The 24,625-nt window shown below is 45.0% G+C and overlaps 1 protein-coding gene across 1 annotated transcript; it reads left to right on the top strand.

Moving 5' to 3' along the window:
* Positions 1 to 918: 918 nt before the first annotated feature.
* A1CF (APOBEC1 complementation factor) lies at positions 919 to 20,119 on the top strand (the record flags this gene model as incomplete). The annotated part of the gene is given in 11 exon segments (XM_080348110.1): positions 919 to 1,017; positions 2,879 to 3,013; positions 3,203 to 3,333; positions 4,729 to 4,969; positions 7,774 to 7,933; positions 11,564 to 11,661; positions 12,523 to 12,793; positions 14,129 to 14,337; positions 16,491 to 16,627; positions 17,351 to 17,484; positions 19,968 to 20,119. Coding segments are annotated over 11 exon segments (1,767 nt in total).
* Between the last annotated feature and the right edge of the window lie 4,506 nt (positions 20,120 to 24,625).

The following is a 24,625-nucleotide window of genomic DNA, read 5'->3' as shown; positions in this document are numbered from 1 at the left end:
TCGCTGTGCTGTGCGGGGTTCTGGGTGCCTCATCCCCCTAATCCCCAGTACACCAACCCCATCTCCTTTTGGTCCTGTTTGCTCTCCAAGCAAACCTAGAGTCATCATCACCTTCCATTAGCTCCACCTTTGTACAACTGAAAGCAAATTAAGGCAATAACGATCATTTTGGATGATATGATTTAGCAAATTCCTACTCTGAGTTCTTGGTCCTACCATTCATAGGACATGCTCTGGCTAAGAGGGCTTGAGGAGGCAACTGGTTTTACTCCTACTGATCTTCAGCATCAGCCCATCATCATTCAGATTTCAGCTTTAGGGTATTTTCAACCCAAAGCCAGAACTTAAATTTAATATATATATATATTTAATTAGATATGACCTAAAACTACAGCACTGATCCAAGATCTCTGAACCCAAGGTTGTCTCAGCCCTGAACAGATCTGGAGTTTTCCCAGCTAAAACACATATTATTTGTTTTCCAAAACTGGCCAAATCTGAACCTAGGTCTTGTTTCTTATGAAGTGCTGGACTTGACTTGTACCAGGTTCTCTTCCCAGCATCAATGGGATGCACTGACACAAAGGACTCACCATCACGTACTCAGTGCAGGATTAGGTATTTTACGCTACAATATCCCTCTGCATCTCACTAGAGTATTGTCCAAAAATCCGACTGCGGGTTTATATGCTGTTTATTTTTGTGCCACATGTAAGAAGGGGATATTTCCACTTTTTCCATGCTCTGTGGTGTTTTGGTTTTGTCTCAAAATGACTGATTTAGCAAGACTGATCCTATTAACTTTCTCAGGAGGGTGGACTTTCTCCCTCTAGCCGTATTAATTTATTTAATTTATCTTAAATTTGATTGCAGTGAGCACCCCTAATTAACCTGATTTTTTGCTGATAATCACTCACAATGGAATCAAATCACAAATCCGGGGATGGATTGACCGGCACACAGAAAGAAGCCACCCTCCGCGCATTAATTCAGCGAACGGGATATAATTTGATCCAGGTAGGAACTCACGGTCACATCCTTTCTCATGCAGTGTCTGGCTTCGTCCCGCAGCGACGCGTTGTGTCGGGGGCTTGAGCAGCGGATCTGTAAGCACGAAGCACTCCTTGCTCCTTCTTTCCTCTCTCTTTCTCTCTGACATATGTGCCGCACACAGCTATGCGTGACAGATGCTGCCTTTTCCGAGGTGGGATTTTATTCCTCCAGGAATTCTTTGCACGATGCCAAATTATGGTAAGGGTGGAAATAACAGTTTGAGTGCTGGTGAATGTTGGGGAAGTTTGGGTTTGCTGTCTTCAAAGCCATGGCTGCAGCAGAAGCGTAGCAAAGAGAACCCATTAAGCCAATTGCAGAAGAGCGTAGGTCCACCTTTGGCAATGAAATGTCCAGCGTGTCACCACCAGAACCGCCATTTGTGTAGATCTTGCACAAGCGCATGTGAGGCAGGTGCCTCACCTGCCCAAACACCAAAGGTTTGTTCTCAGTTTGGTCTTCAAAGGTCTCCAAGTGCAAAGACTCACCTGATCAGAGCAGGTGGAATCTGGGCATGCTGTTCAAAAGCCATCTGAAGAGAGTCAGCATGACAAAAACAAGCTGATTTTTCAAAAGCGTTGGACATCAACCTTGCATCCTGGAAGAAGTGACTGAAAACAGTGAATTTTGGGCAGGTGGCTGCCTTGAACTTTGCCTCGCTTTGTGTAGCACTAGAGGGCATAACAGCCCAAACCAAAAAGTGAGACTCCTGGGGGAAAAAGCACTTTCCTGTAGTGCTTAATCCCATGTGTGCCGCAGAACCAGGCCAGCAGTTGGGTTAGTCACCCTTGAGGAGGTTTTCTGCTGTACCTGACTGTACCTGTAACTTCTCTATATCTTATATTTACTGTGGCTTTCTTTATCCTGGTCTTCAGTTGTTCATACTGTCACATTCCTTAACTGGTCATTCCTAAACCACAGATTCCAACTCCCTCCTCTGCACAGATCTGCTACCCTGATGGATCCCTCTGAAATCTCCAGCAGATTTAAAGGCCTTCACTTCTCCTGGATGTAGGAAGGGGTGGGTGTTGGGGTCCATCACCAGGCCCGGGTCCTCACCACACCTTGTACCAGGCATTGCTACCTCTTCACTAAGCTCAACTGTCTTTTTTCAGGTGCGTTGAGCAACTCCAGCATCACCTACTGGCAACAATGCCTTGGGCTCCCTGCCTGGCCCCTTTAACTCTCTCCACGTGTCTCTCCAAATTTCTGCCTTAATCCCCAGTTTTCCCCCTGAGGTCCAAATGCCTTCTGCTTTTTTCAAGTCCTTGTGCTTTCAGATATGACCCTTCTGGTATCTTTGATCTGTATTGGGAGTTGTCCATCAATTACTAAAACGAGAGACAATATTGTTGCTAATAAATGGATGAAGAGTTATGACAAGTTATGAATTTTGCAAGTGTTATATTACACAGTCCACAACTAACACACATGGAAATCCATCTCCCATAGCCAAAAAGACCTATGTTTCCAGTTTGACTATGTCCATCTCTTGGACAGCTGAAGTAGTGGTTGAGTTGCAGAGCATGCGCTGACACACGCTCCTCAGCAAAACTCATCTAGCCACAAACGAGATGATTCTCCAGTACATCACCAGCATACTGACAGGGGTATTGAAGCCTTTCAGTAGATACGGCAGAGGGGCAGCCAACGAACACAGTTATCTCTGCTGAGACCATTAAGAGTTGCTCCTTGCATGAAAGAGGGCACCTGCCTCCAGCCCAACTGCTAACAGAGCAAATCTGAAGCGCGATTCCCTGGGAAGGCATTGTTACAGCCACATTTTAAACCTACAGCTCAACCATCCTTTTGTTTTCCTCCATGGCAGGAAAATGGGCAGAGGAAATACGGAGGCCCACCACCTGGCTGGGACGGCCCTCCGCCAGAGAGGGGCTGCGAGATCTTCATTGGCAAGCTGCCCCGAGACCTCTTTGAAGATGAACTTATACCACTGTGCGAAAAAGTAAGACTTTATGGTGGGTAGTTGTCTTGCAGAGGTTACTGATGATCAAAGCTGCATTTCAAGGCTGAACTGGAGATGATTTGGCCCTTGACTTGGTGGAGCTCTGGTGTGATGTAGTCAAGGAAGCAGCTGGTCTTGTTTGAACACCTCCCACCTCTCTATCAGGATGACTTTTCTTTCTATTTTCAGATTGGCAAAATCTATGAAATGAGAATGATGATGGACTTTAATGGCAACAATAGGGGCTACGCCTTTGTGACCTTCTCGAATAAACAGGAGGCGAAAAATGCAATAAAACAACTCAATAATTATGAAATTAGGTAAGCATGCCCAACACCTTCACATCAACCTTAAATCATATATATTAGTCTATTTTATACGTGCAATATATTTTTCTTTACAGCCCAGAGCAAAGTTATTTAGATACCTAAGATTTAAGAGTCATTGCTTTACACTGTAGTACAAATGCAGTACATAGGACTCCTCAGAGCCAACAATATTTTGCACAGAATTTCTTCCTTACAAAAAATATCTACCAGAACATTGGAAAAAGTATTTTGCTTCGTATCAAATTAACTTTTGCCTAACTGTTGCTGTTTGCTTCATGTTCCCCTCTGGGCTGTGTTTTGTTGAGCTATTCCTATCCGCACTCTCTCTCATACTGCAGATATGTTCTGGGAGACGGAGCGATTACACAAAAAATGGTGAAATAGGATGGAAAACAGTGGGCAAAACAGTGACATTTCCTAATAGATAGGAAGAGAAAAAGCCTTCATGTTTGTAACTAAAAATTGGGAACAAAACACCCGGAAATCAACAACATATGGGCCCACCAACATGTTTTGTTTTTATTTCAACCGCATTTAATGTTTTTTTTTTTTTCCAGTTCAAATTGGTATGAGTAGATGCCTTTGCTTAGAAAAATCTAGAGATAAATCATTCTAGAGATTTTGTGGTTTTAATTAAAAAAACAAAAAAAAAGGGTTGTGAATTGCTTTACTAGCAACCTTAAGGACAAGCAGGTCACAAGGCACAAGAGGAGGGCTTGGAAACAAAATTTGTATCAGAGGCTGGAATGTCTCAGACATCATTCACCCACCTCCACCTCCTCTACTTAGTTCCCTTGTTCCAAAGACTCTTCTAAAGAGGTTTTTAACTTCTCAGGGCCTGCCAGAGTTGCTTGGACCACAAGAGTTGAGCAAAGTGTGTGTAAGGAGATTTTTACTTTGGGGTTTGCACAGCACTTGGTATCAGTGAGCCTCCAAATGTTGTCTCCCCATGACAAGGAATTTCCTGCTCCTAAAACCTCAGTCGTGTTGGTCAACAAGCTCCAAGTCATTGATGGACACAGTGAACCCTGACTCGCGCTGGTGGCAACACAAAAGTCCCCGATGGCAGCAAACATTTTTGCAAATGGCAAAAAGGAGAATCCCAGGAAGTAAAAACAAAATTTGGCTTTGGTTTCTCCATTATCTCAAATCCTTCATTTCAACTGCGCTGCCTTACTTTGATGTCAAATTCATTAGCTGCCTCCCCATAAGATCTTGCATTGAGCAAGACCACCTGAATGTCCCAAGCACCATATGCTGCAGGAGCGGGAGGCTTTGTGCTTGACCTTATGTTTTGGGACAAGAGGAGGGCTTTATTTTAAGTTTTTCCTCTCTTTGAGGATCGATCCTGACCCCTGACAAACCAGCAATATTGTTCACACACAGGAACGGGCGTCTCCTCGGGGTCTGTGCCAGCGTGGACAACTGCCGCCTCTTTGTGGGAGGCATCCCCAAAACGAAGAAGAGGGAGGAAATCTTAGCAGAGATGAAGAAAGTCACAGACGGAGTTGTGGATGTCATTGTCTACCCTAGCGCAGCTGATAAAACCAAAAACCGCGGGTTTGCTTTTGTGGAATACGAAAGCCATCGAGCAGCAGCAATGGCCAGGAGAAAATTGCTCCCAGGTTAGTACAGATGGTGAGCGGGGTAGGGACGGTTTCATCTCAGGGGTCACCTAGGTATGTGCTGTGGTGAGACCGAGGTCTCCAGAGGACCCATATACTCCTCTTGGCTGGATTATATGTACAATATAACCTCATTTATGGTCTCTCAGAGAGCATCACTCAGGAAAGCATCCAAAAACATATACAGCCTTGACAATGGGGGTTCTGGAAAATGGATATTTTCTGTGTGGGAAGAAAACTTCAAACGAGGAATTGCTTTAGGATTTAAACAAGATAAAAAAGAAGTTTGTGTAATTAGTGCTGGGAGATATTCGAAGACCAGAGAGAAGTTTGGCAGGTGTTAGATGAGGGAGTCGCTTAACGTCAAGTGCATTTGTAGTGATTTCACCAATTTTCTCATGCTATCTTATGATCAGTATCTCCCACACTGCTTTGTTGAACCCAGCTCGCTGCTGGTGAAAGAATCCAATAAACCTTTTGTTTTGAGACTTGCTCATAAACCACCAGCTTTCTTTCACTCTTTCTGTGTGACAGTCTGTAAAACACCACGAGTCATTTAAATCCTTCTTTCTTATTGTAAATAAAAGAGCATGATTTTGAGCACTGAGTATGCTTGGCTGTTGTGGGATATCCCACAGCGACTATTTTTCCTTTTATTGTGCAATTTCTGCATCAGTTTAACATCCCCCTGGTTGCAGGAGTGCATTCCTTCGATCTGTGCTTCAGCACAACTTCTTTTCTTGGTTTCTATGTTGAGAATGAAGGAAGGAGCAGGAAAAGGCAGAGCTGCCGATGGCAACCGTGAGGGAGCAGAGCACTCAAAATCCTGAACAAAGACAGATGGGGACGAGCTTGTAGCCCCGAAGAGACATGTGCAATGTGATTTCCAATTTAGGGACATCTCAGTAAATGCTTTGGGGAATTTCAAAGGCCTGAGCAGGAGCCAGAGTCTTCTGATATTGCAAACATACGGGAGAAACTTGAAAAAAGTTTCAAGCCGGAACGCAATGTGCCTCCAGCTGATGCATTGGATGAATGTGCAATGGAATATCATTATCGAGACGCTTCCTTTACTCTGAACCTCGCCGCACTTCGAGGGAGCTTTGTAGAAGAGACAGATATGCTAAAAAAGGAAGATGCTTTTTATGAAAACTTCGTCCTGTCTCCTGGTTAAACAAAAGGATAGAGAATGACTTAGTTTTAGCAAGAAGGGTCGGCACTAAGCTAACAAGTCAGCTGGGTCATTATTTCCACTATTGATCAGAAAATAGCAATTCAGAAAGGGGCGCACGGCCTTTTGTTTCGCTGGCTGCCATCTCTCTACTCCTGGCTGGTCACAGCCCCGGTCGGTCTGGGCAGGGCTGAAAGCTGAACATCAGCCCAACTTCGCTATACAAATCCTGGCTCATTCACGAGCCTTCCTAACAGGGAGCAGCCCCTGTCTGGTTTGTTTCTTGATTGTCACTTTTTTTATAGAAAAACAAGTCCCCAAACTCTACCCTTGCCCTCTAATTTTTCTCTATTTTGGAGCTTCCATTCCATCTTAGCTGGGTTGTCCAAGCGGAGGTGCAGGACAGGATGCATTTTTTTAGCTCTCTCCAAAAAGGTTTTGCAGGATTTCCCTCTAATGGCATAGGCATCCCCAGTTTTTTTCCAAGTTTCAATATAATTAAAGCCTCGGAGGACCTAGTCTTCATGTCATAAAGACCAGAGAGAAAGAAAAAGCACAGAAAACCCCACTTACTCTTTGGGGAACATTTGTAGAAGAGGCAGACATTTTATTTCATTATTTGGGAGGAATATCTAGCACCATGCTGCTAAGACCGAAGATGGTCCCTACTGTCCATTCAAAGAACTAGCTCCTCGGCTGATCAAAATCACCAGAGAAAAAGTGGGCCACAGGTAGAGCACATGAAATTTGGGGCTCTGGACATCAGTGGGTGGCCCGATTTCAGCCACTCGTGAAGAGAAGAAAGAGGAAGATCTCCCTGCAAGATGTGCAGGAGGGACAGGGAAGAAAAAGAGAAGGAAAGAGGTATCATTGCCGCCTGGAGGAGACGGGAGGTGAAGAAAACCATCACTGCATAGACGTCCCTCTGCCCTACCTGGTGTCCTGCAGCTCATCACTGTGATGCCCACAGCTTCGAGACAAGCCCATGATATCATGGCAACGACATCATTTTAACTACCTCTTTATTTGCCCTTTTTCTTCCCCATCCCTCAGCAGCTCAATCCAGTGTACACAGAGCCCATGGGCTTCTCCTTCACACCCACACCCTGTTTTAAGCCTCGTTACTTTTTCGTGTCCTTCCTCTCTACTACTTCTGCTGCAGCTTCACCCAATGGGGACCATACAACTTGAAACTCTTGCACGCAGACATACGTGCTTTTACTGTTTCGTTTCATCCTTCTGGGACTTCTACATCCCTTTCCTATTATCTAGGGAATGAAGCTTTTGCAGCCAAGAGGGATTTTTATAAGTTCATTAAAATATTTCCCTTTAGAGAGCACTCCAGGGAACACAGACCTTTGTGAATAATGCCACATTTTCACTTCTCTAATTCTGGATGCCACGTTTCTGTAGGTATTTAGGGTATTAGCAGGAGCATGCTGAAAGTATGACCATCTGCTTTTGGAAATGAGTTAATGAAACAGCCGTGCTTTGAGGTAGAAAGGTTTATTTTGGCCTCATTTGTAGAATGTGCCTACTCTGCTGTTCACACTGTATGTGAAATAGTCTCTGAGCAGAAGCGAGAGGAATCAAAGCTTGTCTGACACTGACTATGCCGATCCCTTTAAAGGAAGGATCCAGTTGTGGGGACACCCCATCGCTGTTGACTGGGCAGAACCAGAAGTGGAGGTGGACGAAGACACCATGTCATCAGTAAAAATCCTCTACGTGAGGAACCTCATGCTCTCGACCACTGAAGAGACCATCGAAAAGGAGTTCAACAACATCAAACCAGGTAGGGAATGTGCTAGCTCCTAAATAAGTACTGCTGCTGCGAATGGAAACATTTCTCCATTCATAAAATGCCAAAAGAAGAGGCAAAAATCACTGTTTCTCCACTGTAAAATGTCCGTGTGTGATGCCACAAAAATTGTCATTAAGCTAAAGGTTCCCACCCAACATGCACACCATCTCACCCCGTTAAGGGATGCTTAATTTCCAGCTAGTAACACTACTAACCTTTTTAGAATGGTTGTCAGCTGGTGGAGATCCAAAATGCTGTATGGGGATGCCTGTGTCGTAAAGATGATTTTGAATCATTTCAACCTTCTTTGAAAAGAGGGAGTTGGTGAAACAGCTGGGTGATTTCAGCATTCTTCTCCTATGGCAAGGGATGATGAGAGAAATAGGGTGGTGTAATACAAATACCTTTTATCGAATCCATCTAAATTCTGAATTCTATCATTTCTAAAAACAAACCCACATTCTTCTGTAAATTTGTGAGTAATCAGTGCTTATCATTGAACACAGAACATGATAGTATTCCTTTGTGGTGTATATGACATGCACTTAGGGTGACATTTGTAAAAAACCGTGTGGGTTTATTTGGAATAAAAATCCTGCTGGCTTTGACAGGAGATTTTACTGCTGTGTTGCTCCAGTTTTAGGAAATTCCACCCAAAAACAACAAAGTAAAAATAACCCATTTCTGCAGCTCTCCAAGCCACAGAGTCCATTAGGCTTCAGCAACTTCTGGTTGGCAATGTGAAATCGCCTTTCATCTCATTCCTATTAACTTCCTTCTATTAATTTTTTAAAATGTACAACAGAGCTTCATTTTTCCTTCACTAACTTTTCCCTTCTGCTCTACACTTTTTTTGTGGTACCAGGCTGCAATGCAAAGGTCTTGATGAGGTTTCTTTGTGAGTCATTTCTGTCCTTTTAATTTTTCCAGCTAATACTTTTAGCCACCATCAAGCTGTTAGAGACCCCATTTTACCTCCGAGTTAAATACGTGTCACCCCACTCTCTTAAATATTTCCTCCTTTACTGATCCCGTTTTGCTCCTGGACTTTGAACTTCTCACACTCCCAGAAACATGTTTGTGCCCATTTAACACTTTGGGAACCCTCATCTGCTTCACTCCTAAGACAAGTTTTCTAGTACAACAACAGAAGATCTTTCTACTTCTGATGCTGTTTTATTTTTTTAATGCACATCAGAGCACCAGAGCCTGAGCTTTGGGGAGAGCAAATGCATGTAATTTATGGCCATATTACAATCAAAACAGTCAGCAAGGGTCTGAAATGATTCACTTCCCCTCCTTGGTTATCTGCCGTGTTTCAGTACGGCTTGCCCGAAGTGATCGTCTGATCCAGGGCATTAGGCAGCTGTTTTAACAATAACAAGTCATCCAATAAAAGATGATCCCAACCAAAGGAGTTATGATCCAGAAGTCCCCGTGACGGGGCAATCACCGCATCGCTAGGGGCCCCGTAGGCACTACCAGGAATGCTGCTTATGCGTCTCAAGTTGTAACACAGCACGAGCATCACCCCTTACACCTCTGCCAAACTCCTTGCTGGATGATTTCTGCAGAGATCTGCATCACTTGTCCCCCTGAAAAGCCCTGCCCTTGCTACCTAGAGATCTTGGCAAAACATCCTCATCCCCAGGCCAAGTTTCCAGCAGGATAGTCGTGCTCTCCAAATGTAACACAGGGGACAATATTCCTCCCATAACACCCCACATGGAGATGACCCGAGGGTGGGTACCACGTTGCTCTGCCCCAGCAGAGGCAGGAGCAGGGAAGAGGGAGAATTTTGGCTCGAGCGAGGATCAGTAATACAGAGCATTCTCAAGGAGTCAGAAGGGGGATTTTCAAAACACAGAGAGTTCATTAAAGCCTTGACTTGTAAACAAGGCATCAGCATATAACTCCCATAACTTCAGGCTTAGAAAATCATCCTCCAGTCCCAGAAGGACACGAATTGCTACTTACTGTTCCGGTGTCATTTTGAAGACGTGCGGGCTGCTCAGGTTATAGACTGGGACAGGCTCCATTTAGCTCCTTGGAGGTCCTAATGATTCCCCCTGAACTCCAAAGAAATACATTTTCTCCTGCAGTTATTTAAGTAAGTGGGTTTTTTTGTGGCAGTATGACATTTCCCTGTGTACCTGTTCAGCTTTAAAGGCTAAGAAGCCAACAGAAGAGTTGTTCAGCATCCCTCAGCAATATTTCCAAAGGATATCTCCGGGGGTGTTACAGTCTCGGTGGCCGGGCTGGCTGATGATGTGCTTCCAAACCCACAGGTGTGGGGGAGATGAACAATTAGAGAATAATAGGTAGATATCTACAGCTTGTGACTGCGGGCAATAGGACCAGTGTGGTTATTCTGGAGACGAACTCATTAGTGCTGAGTACCTTGGTGCTAACTAGTTCCCAGCAGCTGAGCAGCTTACAAGGATAAGCTGTGGAGTATCGACACAGAAGAGAAGAACAAGAAGCCACTTATATTTGAATTCTCGTGGGTAATCACAGAGGTGTAGAAAGATTCCAGCTGGAGGCACCAGAGTGGGGGTCTCCAGCCCAACCCTGCTCCCAACATGGCCAATGCCACAGCTACAGCAGGCTCAGTGGGACCATGTCCAGGTGAAACGGGGCACCCCTGGGGATGGGGATCCCCTACCACCCAGGGGCCCATCCCAGGGATGTTCCAGTCGCATGGGAAAGGCTGTTTCTTTGGGCCAGACCTGCTGTCCTGTTGGTCCCAGCCCATGACCATGCTTGGAGCTGCTCTGTCCCAGCCAGGACTCAGTGTTTGTTATTGCTGAACATCCTGAGCTGATGGTTAAGAGAAGAGCCTCCTTGTTTCACAGCAGAAGGAACAGCTTCCCTGAATCAGAGTGCATCACAGACTGGTTGAGGTTGAAGGGACCTCTGGAGATCACCCAGTCCAACTCCCCTGCTAACGCAGGATCACAGAGCAGATCACACAGGGGGTCCAGGGGGTTTGAATGTCTCAGAGAAGGAGACTCCACACCCGCTCTGGGCAGCCTGGGCCAGGCTCTGGCACCTCACAGCAAAGAAGTTTCTCCTCACGTTCAGATGGACCCTCCTGTGTTTCAGTCTGTGCCCGTTGCCCCTCACCCTGTCACTGGGCACCACTGAACAGAGTCTGGTCCATCCTCTTGACATCCACCCTGAGATATTTATGCCTCTGAGTAGCATATACAATGCACATACAAAACTGTGGCGACCACATGGTGACATTACCTGTAGCTCACCAAATCCTGGGCTGTTGGATGTCCTGCTCGGCTCATGGTCTTGGTTGTCTGTAACAGAAGGGAGACACAAGACCAAAGGTCGTGTCCAAAAGAGAGTTTTGGACAGATAAAAAAACCATCCAAGTGTAGTTGTAAACCTCTTGGTGTCTGATGTCAAGTTTTTCTTGAAATACTACAGGCTTTATATTTATTTTCTCATGGCATATACATCGTAAGAGGTAAAAAGACACTGTCTTCCAGCTCTTCTACACTTGGTCAGCTTTTCCTTTCCAAAGGCTGACCCAACACAGTTGCTCTTTCAGATCTGTATTTTCCAACTAATACTCATTTCCAACCAATATTCCAATGTTTTCTGCAGGTGCAGTAGAGAGAGTAAAGAAAATTAGAGACTATGCTTTTGTGCACTTTAATAAAAGAGAAGATGCAGTTGAAGCTATGAAAGCATTGAATGGAAAGGTAAAGTTGTGTAAATGCTAATTTGTGGGGCTTATACGCAGTACGTTACATGCAGCTGAAACAAAGCTGTCTGCTTGATTAGCTACAAAAACATCCTGAAGGTGTTGGCCCTGTTTTCTCTTCAGAGGCTGCTTTCATAATCCTGAATTAGTTTTTCAGCAACCCTGATGTACACAAACTGTTGGCTTCTTGCTCCTCGCATTCATGCTAAAAGTTTGCCCAGCTCAGATTGTAGTTCACCCCTCAGGAAAAGAAACATAGCAAAGCCAAAATGAGGGGTTATGGGTTCCCTTGGCTCACACTCATATCCTTGTTTCACATTTGCCAACAAAAATGCTTGCAGGGCAGCCTGTGAATGGCAAACCGGGACAAACAAGGTCGACCCCAAACATCTGCTCCAAATTCAGATGCGGATTTGCAAGGAGGTTGCTGTATTTAGTCCTTCTTGCATTGCATGTAATTCACGGTGCTGTAATGCAAGATCTGTTCCCAAAGCAGTGTTAACCCCGCTCCTATTTTTAGTGCTACTGCTGTTCTCCATAGGAGCACGTATAATCCCCCTGATATGCTACTTCGCAGGGAAGCGAAGCCTTTTGAAGGCTTCACAGCTCTGCTAATTCAGTTAAGGAGCCTTTCCTGGCAGGGCTCAGGGTTGGGTGTTCTCAACATAAGTTTTCACCCAACTTGTGCTTTCTTCCACCCATGGGATTTGGGCTTTTTTAGGGTAGTTTTCACTATCTTCCCATCCCATTAGCAAACCATGTGTGGAAACTACCTCCCTGGGCAGGATAATATCTCTGAACTTTGGAGGCTTATGCTTGTGCTTCTCTCGTGCTCTCTCCCCACCACCCTGGTGTGAAGGTGCTGGATGGGTCCCCCATCGAGGTGACGTTAGCCAAACCTGTTGACAAAGACAGCTACGTCAGATACACCCGGGGCACAGGCGGCAGAGGTACCATGCTGCAAGGAGAATACACCTATGCCTTCGGACACGTGTACGACCCTGCTGCCGCCTACCTGGGCGCCCCAGTTTTCTACGCACCCCAAGCCTACGCGGCCATCCCCAACCTCCACTTCCCCACCACCAAGGGCCTCAGCAACAGGAGCATCATCCGTCCCCCATCCATCCGAGGTAACTCCCATCACACCAATACTCAACTCTAGCAGAATAACTCCCTGTGGGCTTGGGTGGCTGCTCCCCAGACTTGTGTTGGGGGTGTTGGTTTTGCCCTGGATGCTCAACCCCTTTCAAAGAGCGATGGAAAAGACAGCTTTAGGCTCTGTCCTTCCCAAAGGTGTAATGATCTTCCAGCAGAATAAGAAGAGCATTAAAAAAAACCCAGCATTTTTGGTTGGACTCAATGATCTTAAGGATGTCTTCCAACCAAAATGTTTCTATGATGTTCCCAAGCTTGAAACAGCTTCCAGATTGCCCTCCGTCCAGCATAAATACACCATGAGTCTTCCTGGGTTTGTGCCAGCAGGAAAGACCAAACGAAACAATTTTCCTTTGGCACGAACCCCCTCAATCAAGCACCAGCACAGCTCTCCGCAGTGTTTCCTCTTTGTTTTGAAGGCCACAGGGAAAGTTTTACCAGTCCTGGTGTTTTCTGATCAAAAGCCACAGCATTTCCAAGGGAGATCCCACTGCCCCGACACAGGGCAGGAACTAGCACTGAAATCAAGAAAGCCATCAATTGTGTGTTCTGAGAGACGGACTCCTTTTTTGGTGGGATCATTAATCTAATAATAACGAGTCTGTGAAAACAGAGTATTTCTGAAAGCTGCCTTCAATCCTGGGTGACCACCCCTGCGATCAAATCAAATCCCCATGCTCAGGTACTCCTTATTAAATATCTTTGCCGGCATTGTTTGGGAAGTGCAGAAATGAGCTTGGGGGCTCACGATACCTGTGGCCAGGTCCTGTGACAGGCTGGGACCCTGCGTGGCACCCCAGTGGGGCTGGTAAGGACCATGCTGGCCAATTTTGCCCCCTTCCCAAGGAAAGGTACAGGAATTTCCCTTTTTGTCACCCATATTTTTGCCCACACAGGTGAGACTAGTTCCCATGAAGGTGGCATTAGAAGTGCAGATGTGGTAACTCATCAGCCCTCTCTTGCTTTGCAGTCTCTCCAAACTCCCAAGTAGGGTTTTCTGAATAAAAATGGAAGAGCAATGGGAACAATTTCTTCCCCAAAGGGCTGTGGGCATTGGAACAGGCTGCCCAGGGCAGTGCTGGAGTCACCATCCCTGGAGGGTTGGACAGATGGACATGAGGTTCTCAGGGACATGGGGCAGTGCCAGGGTGGGTTATGGTTGGACTCGATGACCTTGAGGGTCTCTTCCAAACAAAACAATTCTGTGAAACCCAAACCCAGTGAGTGGGGCTAACTTTTTCATTTCAGCGAGAATCAGGGTCATTTTTTCCGGTGATTTGATTCAGTTTAATGCCTTCTTACATTCCTAGAAATTTACATGAATGTACCTGTAGGGGCTGCGGGAGTTAGAGGACTGGGAGGTCGCGGCTACCTGGCATACACGGGCCTGGGGCGCGGATACCAGCTCAAAGGAGAAAAGAGGGGAGAGGATAAACTCTACGACCTCTTGCCAGGGATGGAGCTCACGCCCATGAACCATGTCACCCTAAAGCCCCAAGGGATCAAACTCGCTCCTCAGGTACGTGTGCAAAAAGAGAGATTCCATATCCCAACCAGAGGTTGTCTTTGCCCAAAAATGCTTTTGGGAAAGCAGCCTCCTGCTTGAATCTGAACTGGGAACTGATAACTAAATTCATTCTTGCATCTCAAAAGGCATTAAAAGAAAATAAAATATCACTTGTAGTACCCACCTGTTTCACCGGAGAATGGCATTCCTCCCTTAGAGGAGTTTGCATAAACTCCCATGGGCGTAAGATGAAATCCAGCTATGGCTGTCGTTCCATGAAAGCACTGAGAGTAAAGAATTCTCACCCAAAATGGGTTTGATAAACAGGATGCATCACTTGGGGCTTCACCAAGGGATGAATGAACCTATAATAGAAAAAATAATATATATTTTAAAATCATGTATGGGGAAAGAAGTGTTGACTGCCTGCACAACCCAGTCCAACTCTGTTTGCTCAAGGAGGCTTTTGATGTGGTTGTGCGTGCGGGGCTGGGAGCCAGATGGATGGCTGAGCAGAACAAACCCAGAACAAACTTCCCGCATTTCTGAGGCTCCGGCTCTTACAGCAACTCCTTTCCCTTACATCATCCAAAGCAATGTGAGAAACTTACTTCACCCTGAATTTGGAAGCACAGCTTTGCCTATTAACACTTGAATTGCATCACAAGGCTGTTTGCCAAAGCTTATGAAAACATCCTTTTCTCCACCAGAAAACTGGAAAGAGGGTATTTCCCTTTATTCCCTTTATTTTTTTATCAGCATATAAGAGGAGTGAAATATCCTGAGTGGTGCTGCTCTGCCTTAGGGCAGGGGAAACTGATTTTTTCCTCTTCCCATGCATGCCAAACCCCCACTGCAGGTATTTCAAATAGTGCAGTAACAGCACTGGGCACTTGCAACACTAATTTTTTGAGGCAAGTTTTCCCAGCAACTGAGCTCCCTAATCCCCCCCACTGCTGCTATTTCACAACAGCAGGTCTTAAACATGCTACAGCTTGCTTCACGGCAGCCTCGTAATTGGGCAGCCTCATTAATACCTGTCGACTTGGTCAGCCTCTCCCATCTGCTGCACTGAGACCGTTTCTACAACATCTTTGAATGATGGATCCTGTTTCCCCTGCCTGCCTGGGATGTTCAATGTTAATAAGTGAATCTGCATTATTGAGGATTTAAATGTTGATGCAACATTATAAAACCGACATCCATATAAAGGCGCTGGGACAGTGGGGAATAAGTGTTGCCATAGCCAAGAAATTTAATGAACTAGTTTATTTACACTACAAACTGCTAAACTTCAGTTGGAGCTATGATTACAAAATTAAAAATGGCACTATTTATATTTTACTTTTTGATTTTAACTGAAATTAAGAGTAATTTTTAAATAAGGTGGGCCACAAAAAGACGTGGGTTGGAGGTACCAACATGGTGAACCCAAGACCAACATTGGTTGAACGTTGGGTCTGGTGGAGTTACTTGAAACAAATAACCGGTCCCAGCACTGCTCAGAAGAAGGTGCAGGGACATCACGCCGTGTTCAAACCCATTTGGGGACAGTACGTACCCATGGGTTAAAATAAAGAACTACAAAGCCAAAGCAAGAGCGTTTCCAGACAGCGATTCCCAATTATCATGGAATAACTGTGCTAAAGCTGGGGGCAACGTGGTTCAGCATTTCTCTTTCAAACTAGAAGCAGAAATTGCCTATTGAAGCCTGTATAATTAATTGGATGGAAGCACAGACTATCTGGGCCTTTCATGCACTGTAACCCACTAAGCCAGGAGGCAACAGAGCATTGAAGATGAATGCAACCCGAGTGCCTTAGCACTGTTAAATAAAAGTGCATAGATAGAGATTCTGAGGAGAACTCAAAGAAAACATTGATAACAGAATAAAAGAGCTAATCACCAAAGGCACAGAGATATCCAATTTAACAGGGTAATAATTAACTGCGGGAATTAAACAGGCTTCTAAAGTATTAAACATTTAGATGAATCTTGTGCTTCAAGGTGAATGTAGTACCCTGTCTGCCATTTATTTTGGGGGTTTTTTGTTTTGTTTTCTCGCTGAGCCTTGTGGAAGTTGCCTCAATGCCCCAAGAAGCTGAGTGAAAAGGCGACTACGCAGCAATTAACCCGAGTAAAGAAATCTCTGTTTTCCTTTCTAGATCTTAGAAGAAATCTGCCAGAAAAACAACTGGGGACAGCCTGTTTACCAGCTCCACTCTGCGGTTGGCCAAGACCAAAGACAGCTCTTCCTCTACAAAGTCACCATCCCTGCCCTCGCCAGCCAGAACCCCAACATGTACGTCACTAGTTGAGTTGTTTTAGACTTTAGGATTATTATTTTTCTTTAGTAGCATTTTATTTAGCATCTCCTTTCAAAATACAATTGCGCAGCGCCCTATTTCCTTTTCTTCATTTGTGTTGTTTGATTTTGCTTTTAATATATTATGGAGAATAACATCCACCAACTAAACCAGACTGATAGTGATGTCTGCCACGCTTCCCATGCTTGATGCTCTCTCTGCTGGTGCAAAGATTAAAAAAAGCCAAAAATAATCGGGCAAAAGGGTGCTTTTTAGTACAAAAATAAAGCACACGACAGCTCTTGTGGGAAAAATAAAGCAGCTTGAAGGAACATGCTGATAATGAGGCTCCAAATGTTGCTGAACTAAAACATTGTTTGCTGTGCATTTTAAAGAAAAACCCGATAGGCTTTCTTTTGGACTGAAAATGCACAATATGCTCTGAAAGGATGTTGTGCCCAAAATGAGACCCAGGGCCAATCATCTCAGCGAAGAATCTATGAGGGCAGTTCTTTCGCTAGTGCTGGTATAATAATAATATATATAATTACATAATTAATAATAATTAATAATAACATAATAGCGTTAATAATCATCACAGTAAAATAATGTTTCCATTTGATGTGTGGGGTGATGCCATCTATGAGTGGATCAAAACATCCTGCGGGAAGGTCCTAGAGAAAAAATAGAACCAGGCTAACATTTTGCTATGCTCGCAGACATCCCTTCACACCACCCAAGCTCAGCGCCTACATCGATGAAGCCAAAACCTACGCAGCAGAATACACCCTGCAGACGCTGGGGATTCCTACCGAGGGAGCCGAGATGCCTCCTGCAGCACCAGCTTTTCCAGGTATGGGAACGTCCGTGCAGCAAAGTTCTGCTGGAATGTTATCTTTCCTGCTGCTTCCTTGTGGATGTCAAGAATCAACCTGGTTTTGGCCAGGGAGGACAGACCTGGTTGTCCTTCCCCACAAACAACAGGATTCTGGACGGGGTGGGGTTGAAGGAACCTCTGGAGATCACCCAGTCCAACCCACCTGCTAACGCAGGGTCACAGAGCAGATCACACAGGGTCACATCCAGGGGGTTTGAATGTCTCAGAGAAGGAGACTCCACACCCGCTCTGGGCAGCCTGGGCCAGGCTGTGGCACCTCACAGCAAAGAAGGTTCTCCTCATGTTCAGATGGACCCTCCTGTGTTTCAGTCTGTGCCCGTTGCCCCTCACCCTGTCACTGGGCACCACTGAACAGAGTCTGGTCCATCCTCTGACACCCACCCTGGAGATATTGATCACATTGATCAGATGCTTCTCAGCTTCTCTTCTCCAGCTGAACAGCCCCAGCTCTCTCAGTCTCTCCTCATCAGAAAGATGCTCCAGACCCCTCAGCATCTTTGTGGCTCTTGGTTGACTCTCTCGAGTAGTTAGTTCCCAGTTTAAGAAGGGGAACCTTTACCTTGACTCATGTGACTTATGAGTATGACATCGATATTGCCTATATAGTAATTTACATCAGGACTACCCAAATCATGTTGTATGTACCATAGAGCTGCTCAGGCTGGAGGCACCAGGATGGTTGGTCTCTGCTCCCACGCTGGTCCCAACAGGGTCAATGCCACCAGTACAGCAAGTTGCTTGGGGTGAGTTGGGGCAATGCCCAAGGATGGGGATCCCTCATCATTTGGAGACCTCTCCCAGGTACTCACCTCTCCTCAGCTCCTTCCAGTTTGCTTCCCTTCAACTGGGAGCCCCAGATAGGATGCAGGAGCCAGAACTGGTGTCCCGGTGTCACATCTGGGATGAGTCCCCTCCCTGGACCTGCTGGCTGTGGTCTGGCCAATTCCACCCATGATGGAGTAGATCTTCATCACTGCCAAGATGCATGGCTGATTGATTTACGGTCCATCTGTGCTCTCCCGGCACCCCCAGCTCCTTTTGAACCAACAAGAAATGACACAACCGTGAACGTTAGGATCTGATCCCAGCACTCACACCCCCCACTGGAAGGTGTTTTTTTTCCATTTTGATGATTTGTAATCAACAGCAACTGCACAAAACAGCTTGGGAAAAGATGGAAAACAAAGGCTGGGAGCAGGAATCCAGCTCCAGGCATCACATTTACTGTGCTCGCCAGCACGATGGTTATTCTGATGTAGCGGGAGCAACGCATGCCAAACTGCACATGAGGAACGCATTAGTCAGTACTACTGAGTTGTTTGGAGTGTCTCAAGGATGGATTTAAAAAAAATTTAGAAATCTATTCAGCTTCCTGCCACAGGAGTCCACAAAAGCCACAGAAAAAATCAATTTGTCTGGGTTTGCGCAGGCTTCCGCAGCATGGAAACCAAATGGGCTCTTTATTGAATCCGGTCTCCACTTACTGCTTAATCATAATCTCTCCATTTTCTCTCATCCACCCTTAATTATTTGTCTTGGAAACTCAACAAACTGACACACATTAAAGTTTCGACTTGCAACACACACTAGGCCTCAATCCGTGCTTGCTAAAGCCCAGCTCAGGCCATGCCCAGGTAGCAGCTCATTTCTCTTAGGAGGGTGGCAGATAAGTTGTAAATCACAGATTTCTCAATTCCAAGCTGAAATGTTGCACATCGCTTTGCTAACGCAAAGAAGACTCATTGAGCCAATGGGTGTCCCAGCTGCTCTTCCCAAATACGAGCTTTGTCTTAATTCTTGATTCTTCCACAACAAAACATTGTGGTCTGGTCGCCAAGCTCCTCTACCCTGCTTTCAGACAAGCCAGCCCCAAACAATGTTTGTTTTCCCAGTGATTCATTTTAAATCAGCAAAGCTAACATTTTCCCATGGAAAAATGTGAAGTGTTGAAACCACATTTTCCATTAGAAACCGGTTGGGAAAAAAGAATCCGGTGTACTAAATATTTTCTCCTCAATATTGCATAGAAGGTGTTTCCATCCTATCTAATGTAGCTGTCCTGAATTGCATGTATTTTGACTGTGAAGGATATCAGAGTCATATTTCCTCCATGAAACCTGCCCAGGTTAATGTACAGAGCACATTAACACCCTCTTAGCTCAGAAACAACCGAAGCCTAAGGAAAAAACATTCAATAGCGAGGGGCATTTTTCAAGGAGCTCATTAGGTGAGAAAACGCATTAATTTTCCAGCTTTTTTCATTACCTTCAACATGGAGAAAAAACATACCAGAAATGACCTATTTAATGTAATTAGATTATTCCCATTAACAAACTCTTCACTCATTACATCATTCCAATCGCCAGCAAAGTCTTCCCATCAAAACCCTATGGTGAGTTTTGGATGTTTTTCATTAATCTGTGTTTTTCCTCCTGCAGGATACACCATTGCAAACGCAGCCGGCACCGTCGCAGCCACTCAACTCAAACAAGCGGTGACGATGGGACAAGATTTAGCGACATACGCAGCCTACGAAGCCTACCCTGCCTTTGCCGTCGCGGCACGCAGCGATGGCTATGGAGCGTTTTAATCCCATCTCTAATTAAGTGCCCTAAATCAAGCACAGGCAGGAAAAACAAATCTCAGTCTGGTAATTCTTACACCCTCATGATTTTAAGGTGATCTGTCGCCTAAAGGTAGATTTTAGTTGGAGTTTCATTCTTGTAGTTCTTTAGTTTCATAACAGGATATTAGGGGGCAAGGAGAAATTTAAAAAGAAATCATTCAAATTCAGATTATCACACTAGAGAGCAAAATCTCAGCCCAGACAATGAGTGGTTCTCAGGTGTGTGTGTATATATACACACATATATATATATATATATTTATACACACCATTGTGTGTATGTTTACAAGCAAGAACCTGTGCTGACAACAGTTGGTGCCATGGACATGGTGACACAGGACCAGGGAAGGATGGGCTGTCTCCAGCAAGCCCCTCCATGCATCAAAAACTCTCTCTTCACCCCAAAATCTCCCAATCCAGGCAGAGCAGCAGGTAGAATGAAAGGCTGTGGAGATCTCCATGCAGAGACCTCCCGTTTGAGCATCCCATGCCACCAGCACTGCACTGCAGGGATGTGTTCAGGCATCTCAAGCATTTCTTCAATTCATTCTGGCACAGCCAAGGGAAAAAAGACATTTATCATAAACAAGTTGTCCAGCCTTACAGGCTATTTTGCACACTCTTGAATGGTAATTTGATTTTTAAAGCAGAAGGCAAGCATTCAGCATAGTTTTCCCTCTTTCTTTGCTGCTTCCCAGCCATACCTACCAGTCACAAAACAGCAAATAATGGCGTATTTTTTCCACCTCCCATCAAATGGCACATTCAGTGAAACACAGGAAAACTTTCAGGACTATTAAGGTTGAGGACCAGAAAAGTGTTATTCGTTAGGGCCAACTCTCTACTTAATTAGAGCACAAGAGCTCACAGCCGTGGCCCACTAATAACAGGCACCTCCACAACAGTAAGATTATGTGTAAGGAACCTTTTTTATGGGATGGAACGAACCCTGCCTGGCTACCAACGCTGCTTTACACATTAAAGGAAGGCTGCTGCCTGCTCTGCTTCTTGCAAAAATTGATTTAGTGGAAGAGGCAAAGGCGCCTCTTGTTTTGGAGAGCACCGGTGTTGGTGTCGTTTTGGAGGCTTTGGGGATGTTGAGAGCATCCTTTAATTTACAGCAGGAAGGCATTATCTGTTTATTTTTGCCATTGGGTTGAGGCAGAAGTAAGGAAAGGTATAGCAGAAACCCAGTTTTAGGTAACTATAGCAAATGTTAATCCTGTATAGTATATCCGATACAGAACTGCACACTAAGATAACTTGAATCTGCTCAGTCTGGGGCCATAAAAAAAAAACCCTTAGTGAAGGAGAATTTACAAGTGGGTTGATGATGCCCATGGATTCCAACAAATCTGTTCCCAAATTTTCCATCCAGTCTAGATGATATAATGTGGCACTGTACAAGCCATTTCAAGCGGAACTCTTTTTGAGTGTCCCCAAAGCCGTACAAAGCTGTGATAAGGTGTTGACTACCAGGAGCAAAGCGTTTTCTATTCTCATGCTTTGGCTGACTCTATTTCACTAGGAACAGAACAAAACCACATAAGCTGCATAGTTCACTGTCCTATTAGACCCTTTTCTATTTATGAAGTAGCTCGTTAGTGTGATCCTGAAGGTATTTCAAGCCCTCTGGTTGCTGTTCAGCACACTTGGCTTTGCAAAAAACAAACCTATTCACAGAGGGTGAAACAACCGAGAATGTTATGGGCATCATGGCTTTATTTTCTCTCCTGTCTATGTCTTTTAAGTTGTGTTTGATTGCCAACGAGTACCGTATCCATGCGAGCCTCTCCCTAGATTATTGTTGGCAGAAAGTGTTTCTCACTTTCCATGTTCAGTAACTTTATTCTGCTTTTTCAGCTATTTATATAAGTTCAGAAAGATGTCAAAGAAAAGGGTAAGAAGCAGTATTAAAAAGCGTGTGCATGAAGCACTTATTTTTGTACGCGTAGTACAATATTTGTATAGAGTTTTAACACTATGAAGTGTAGCAAGAAAAAATCACACTGTCCATTTACTGGAGGACAATCATGTATGTTTAAATAGAACGAAGAGAAAATGGCATCTCAGTCATCCATTATAAGGGAGTTTTAACTGGGATTAAATTCCGTGAAGCAAGTCTGTAGTTCTAGAGTAATCCAAGGACATTAACTGGACTTTGAAATATCATTAAAACTTTTTAAACCAACACACGTCTCAGTCATTTTATACCCCAAGTTTCATCCGAAAGGGTCATCCTATGCATGGTAAATAAGAGCACACTTTGCTCTGTAGGGATCGATTGGAGGTCAGACAGGCAAGGTCACAAGCTGCTCAGCAATGCCGAGAGGGTTTTCCATGTGCACTTTGGTGACACTTGGCATGCACACGCAGCAGAAAATCAGCAGTGTTATACTTCTTTACTTTTCAGTAAAAAATCAAGGGGTTAGGGGCTTTTTTTCCCAGCACTTCTTTGGCCGATATTTATTTATCAGGAATCATTTTTTCCTATAGATTTATTACAGTGGCAATAAATTTCCTTAGCTGATCTCAATGGAGACATCTCGGGGGCGATACCAAGAGCAAGACAGTAATGTGCAAAAATATGGGGCAGATGGGGCAACACATGATTTAGGACTATGAGGGATTGGTCCCACCTCAGGAAGGACCTGTTGCCGGGTCACCAAAAGGTAAATCAGCTACAGCCCTGGTGGTTTGATTAAGATGAGGACCTGCTATTAACACTTGGAAGGCCATCATATTTAAATGACTGAGCAGCAGCAATTCCCGCTTCTACACTCAATATAAGGGGTCCTGGTTTTGCACCTTTCCAGAGACATTCTGAGATGAAGAAACGGGGGGCAGATTTGGTACCAACAGCACGCAAGGCTCAGCCAAAGGCCTCCCTACCAAGCCAAAATAGCAGACTCGCAAAGAGGTCAGCTGTATTCTGGGCTTCAGCAAGAATAGCGGCCCTGCCAGCTCTATTAGTTTCCCTCATTAGCTTTTCCTGATGTCCTGCTTTCATTTTCTTTGCAATCAGGGCAATGGCAGAGTTCGCTCTTGTGCTTTAGCGTTTACTCTCTCGGAGAGCTGAGATTCCCCCTCTGATGGGCAGCAGCTGGCTGATCAATTCTGGAGAGCAAGAATGGTTTTTCAAGAAATCTCAAACCACAACCCGACTTACAGAACATTATTTCCTATTTGTAAAGATGTGGGTTCTCAGTGGATAGCAAGACAAAGCCAAAAACCATATCCAGCCTTCACAAACAAATCTAAGACACATTTGAGCCATAAATGATGAGACCAATGGCCCAGAAAAATTAGCATAGAGCCACACGTTTGGCTGCTTGCAGGATAGGAGGTACAAAAACTGTGTTTTTCTTCTCCTTTCTACCAGTCAGCCCTCTCCTGGAGGTCTCCAGAGCACAGGGCCTCTCATCTGAGGTGCAAAGTGAGAATAAAACATGCCTGAGTACCACACAACTCTGCCTTTGGAGCTGGGTAGACCCTGAAACTTCCCATGTAGAAACCATCTCACATATCCCATGGAAACCCCCTCTGGAAGCCTATGGGACAAGGTCTCCAGTGTCTTTCAAGAGCTGTTTTATAGTTGAGCTTTCACGGTTCCCTCTTCCCACTAGCCCAGCTAAATCTCCCATAGGCCATCTCATCTCCTCATCACGTATGTTCCTGGATTTTCGCTTTTTGGGAAAACAAAACCAAACTAAACCTTTGAAGGGTGACATTCCTGTTAGGGACCGCAACTCACTGCTGTTTAGCTGCCTGGGGGTCAGCCCAAACCCGGTGCTGCTCATCCTGCTCTCATGGGATGCTCATTCCTTCAAGGGCTGGAAATTAGTATGTTGCCCTCTGTTAAAACTGCAGTTCTCAGCAATATTTCGGTCTTGTTGAGGGTCCCCTACCCACCAACCCTGCGGGAGATGGGCACTGTGCATGCCCAGATTTGGGGACAGTTAAGGGAAACACTGGAAAAGTGACATTCTTTGGTCCCCAGCCCCACCTTGTGCATACACAGCCCCAGTTGTGAAGCTGTTAAAAAGCAGACGGCCGCTGTCAGACCTGTAGATAGTCTGCACAGAAATATCCTCTGTGTGACACATGCAAACAGAACCAGGTAACCATGGGACCAGACTAATCCTAAAATCCTCCATCAGAGCCTGGAGAAAGCAAAGGGATCCTACCCTTTCCCCCCAGCGCCTCGGGTCAGATCCTAATTTAGCATCTCTTCTGCAGCTCCACATAAATTCAGGAGGGATAAGATGTGCAGGAGGAAAGTTGCGACACGGTCAAATTCTGCAAAGGAGCTCAGTGAGGAGGTTAAGTCTGAGGCACAAACGAATTTCTCAAGTTCATACTAGTTTTATTCACCTCCTGAGCACGTACGCAAGGCACAAATGGCTATACATTGAAGGAGAGCAGCTCGAGAGAGGGAAGAGCAACTGCGATGAGTAATGCTATATTTAA

Source organism: Nesoenas mayeri, assembly GCF_963082525.1.
Source record: "Nesoenas mayeri genome assembly, chromosome: 7".
In the NCBI taxonomy this organism is placed as follows: Eukaryota; Metazoa; Chordata; class Aves; order Columbiformes; family Columbidae; genus Nesoenas; species Nesoenas mayeri.
Note: the sequence above shows the minus strand (reverse complement) of the source record. Positions and strands in the feature narration are given on the sequence as shown.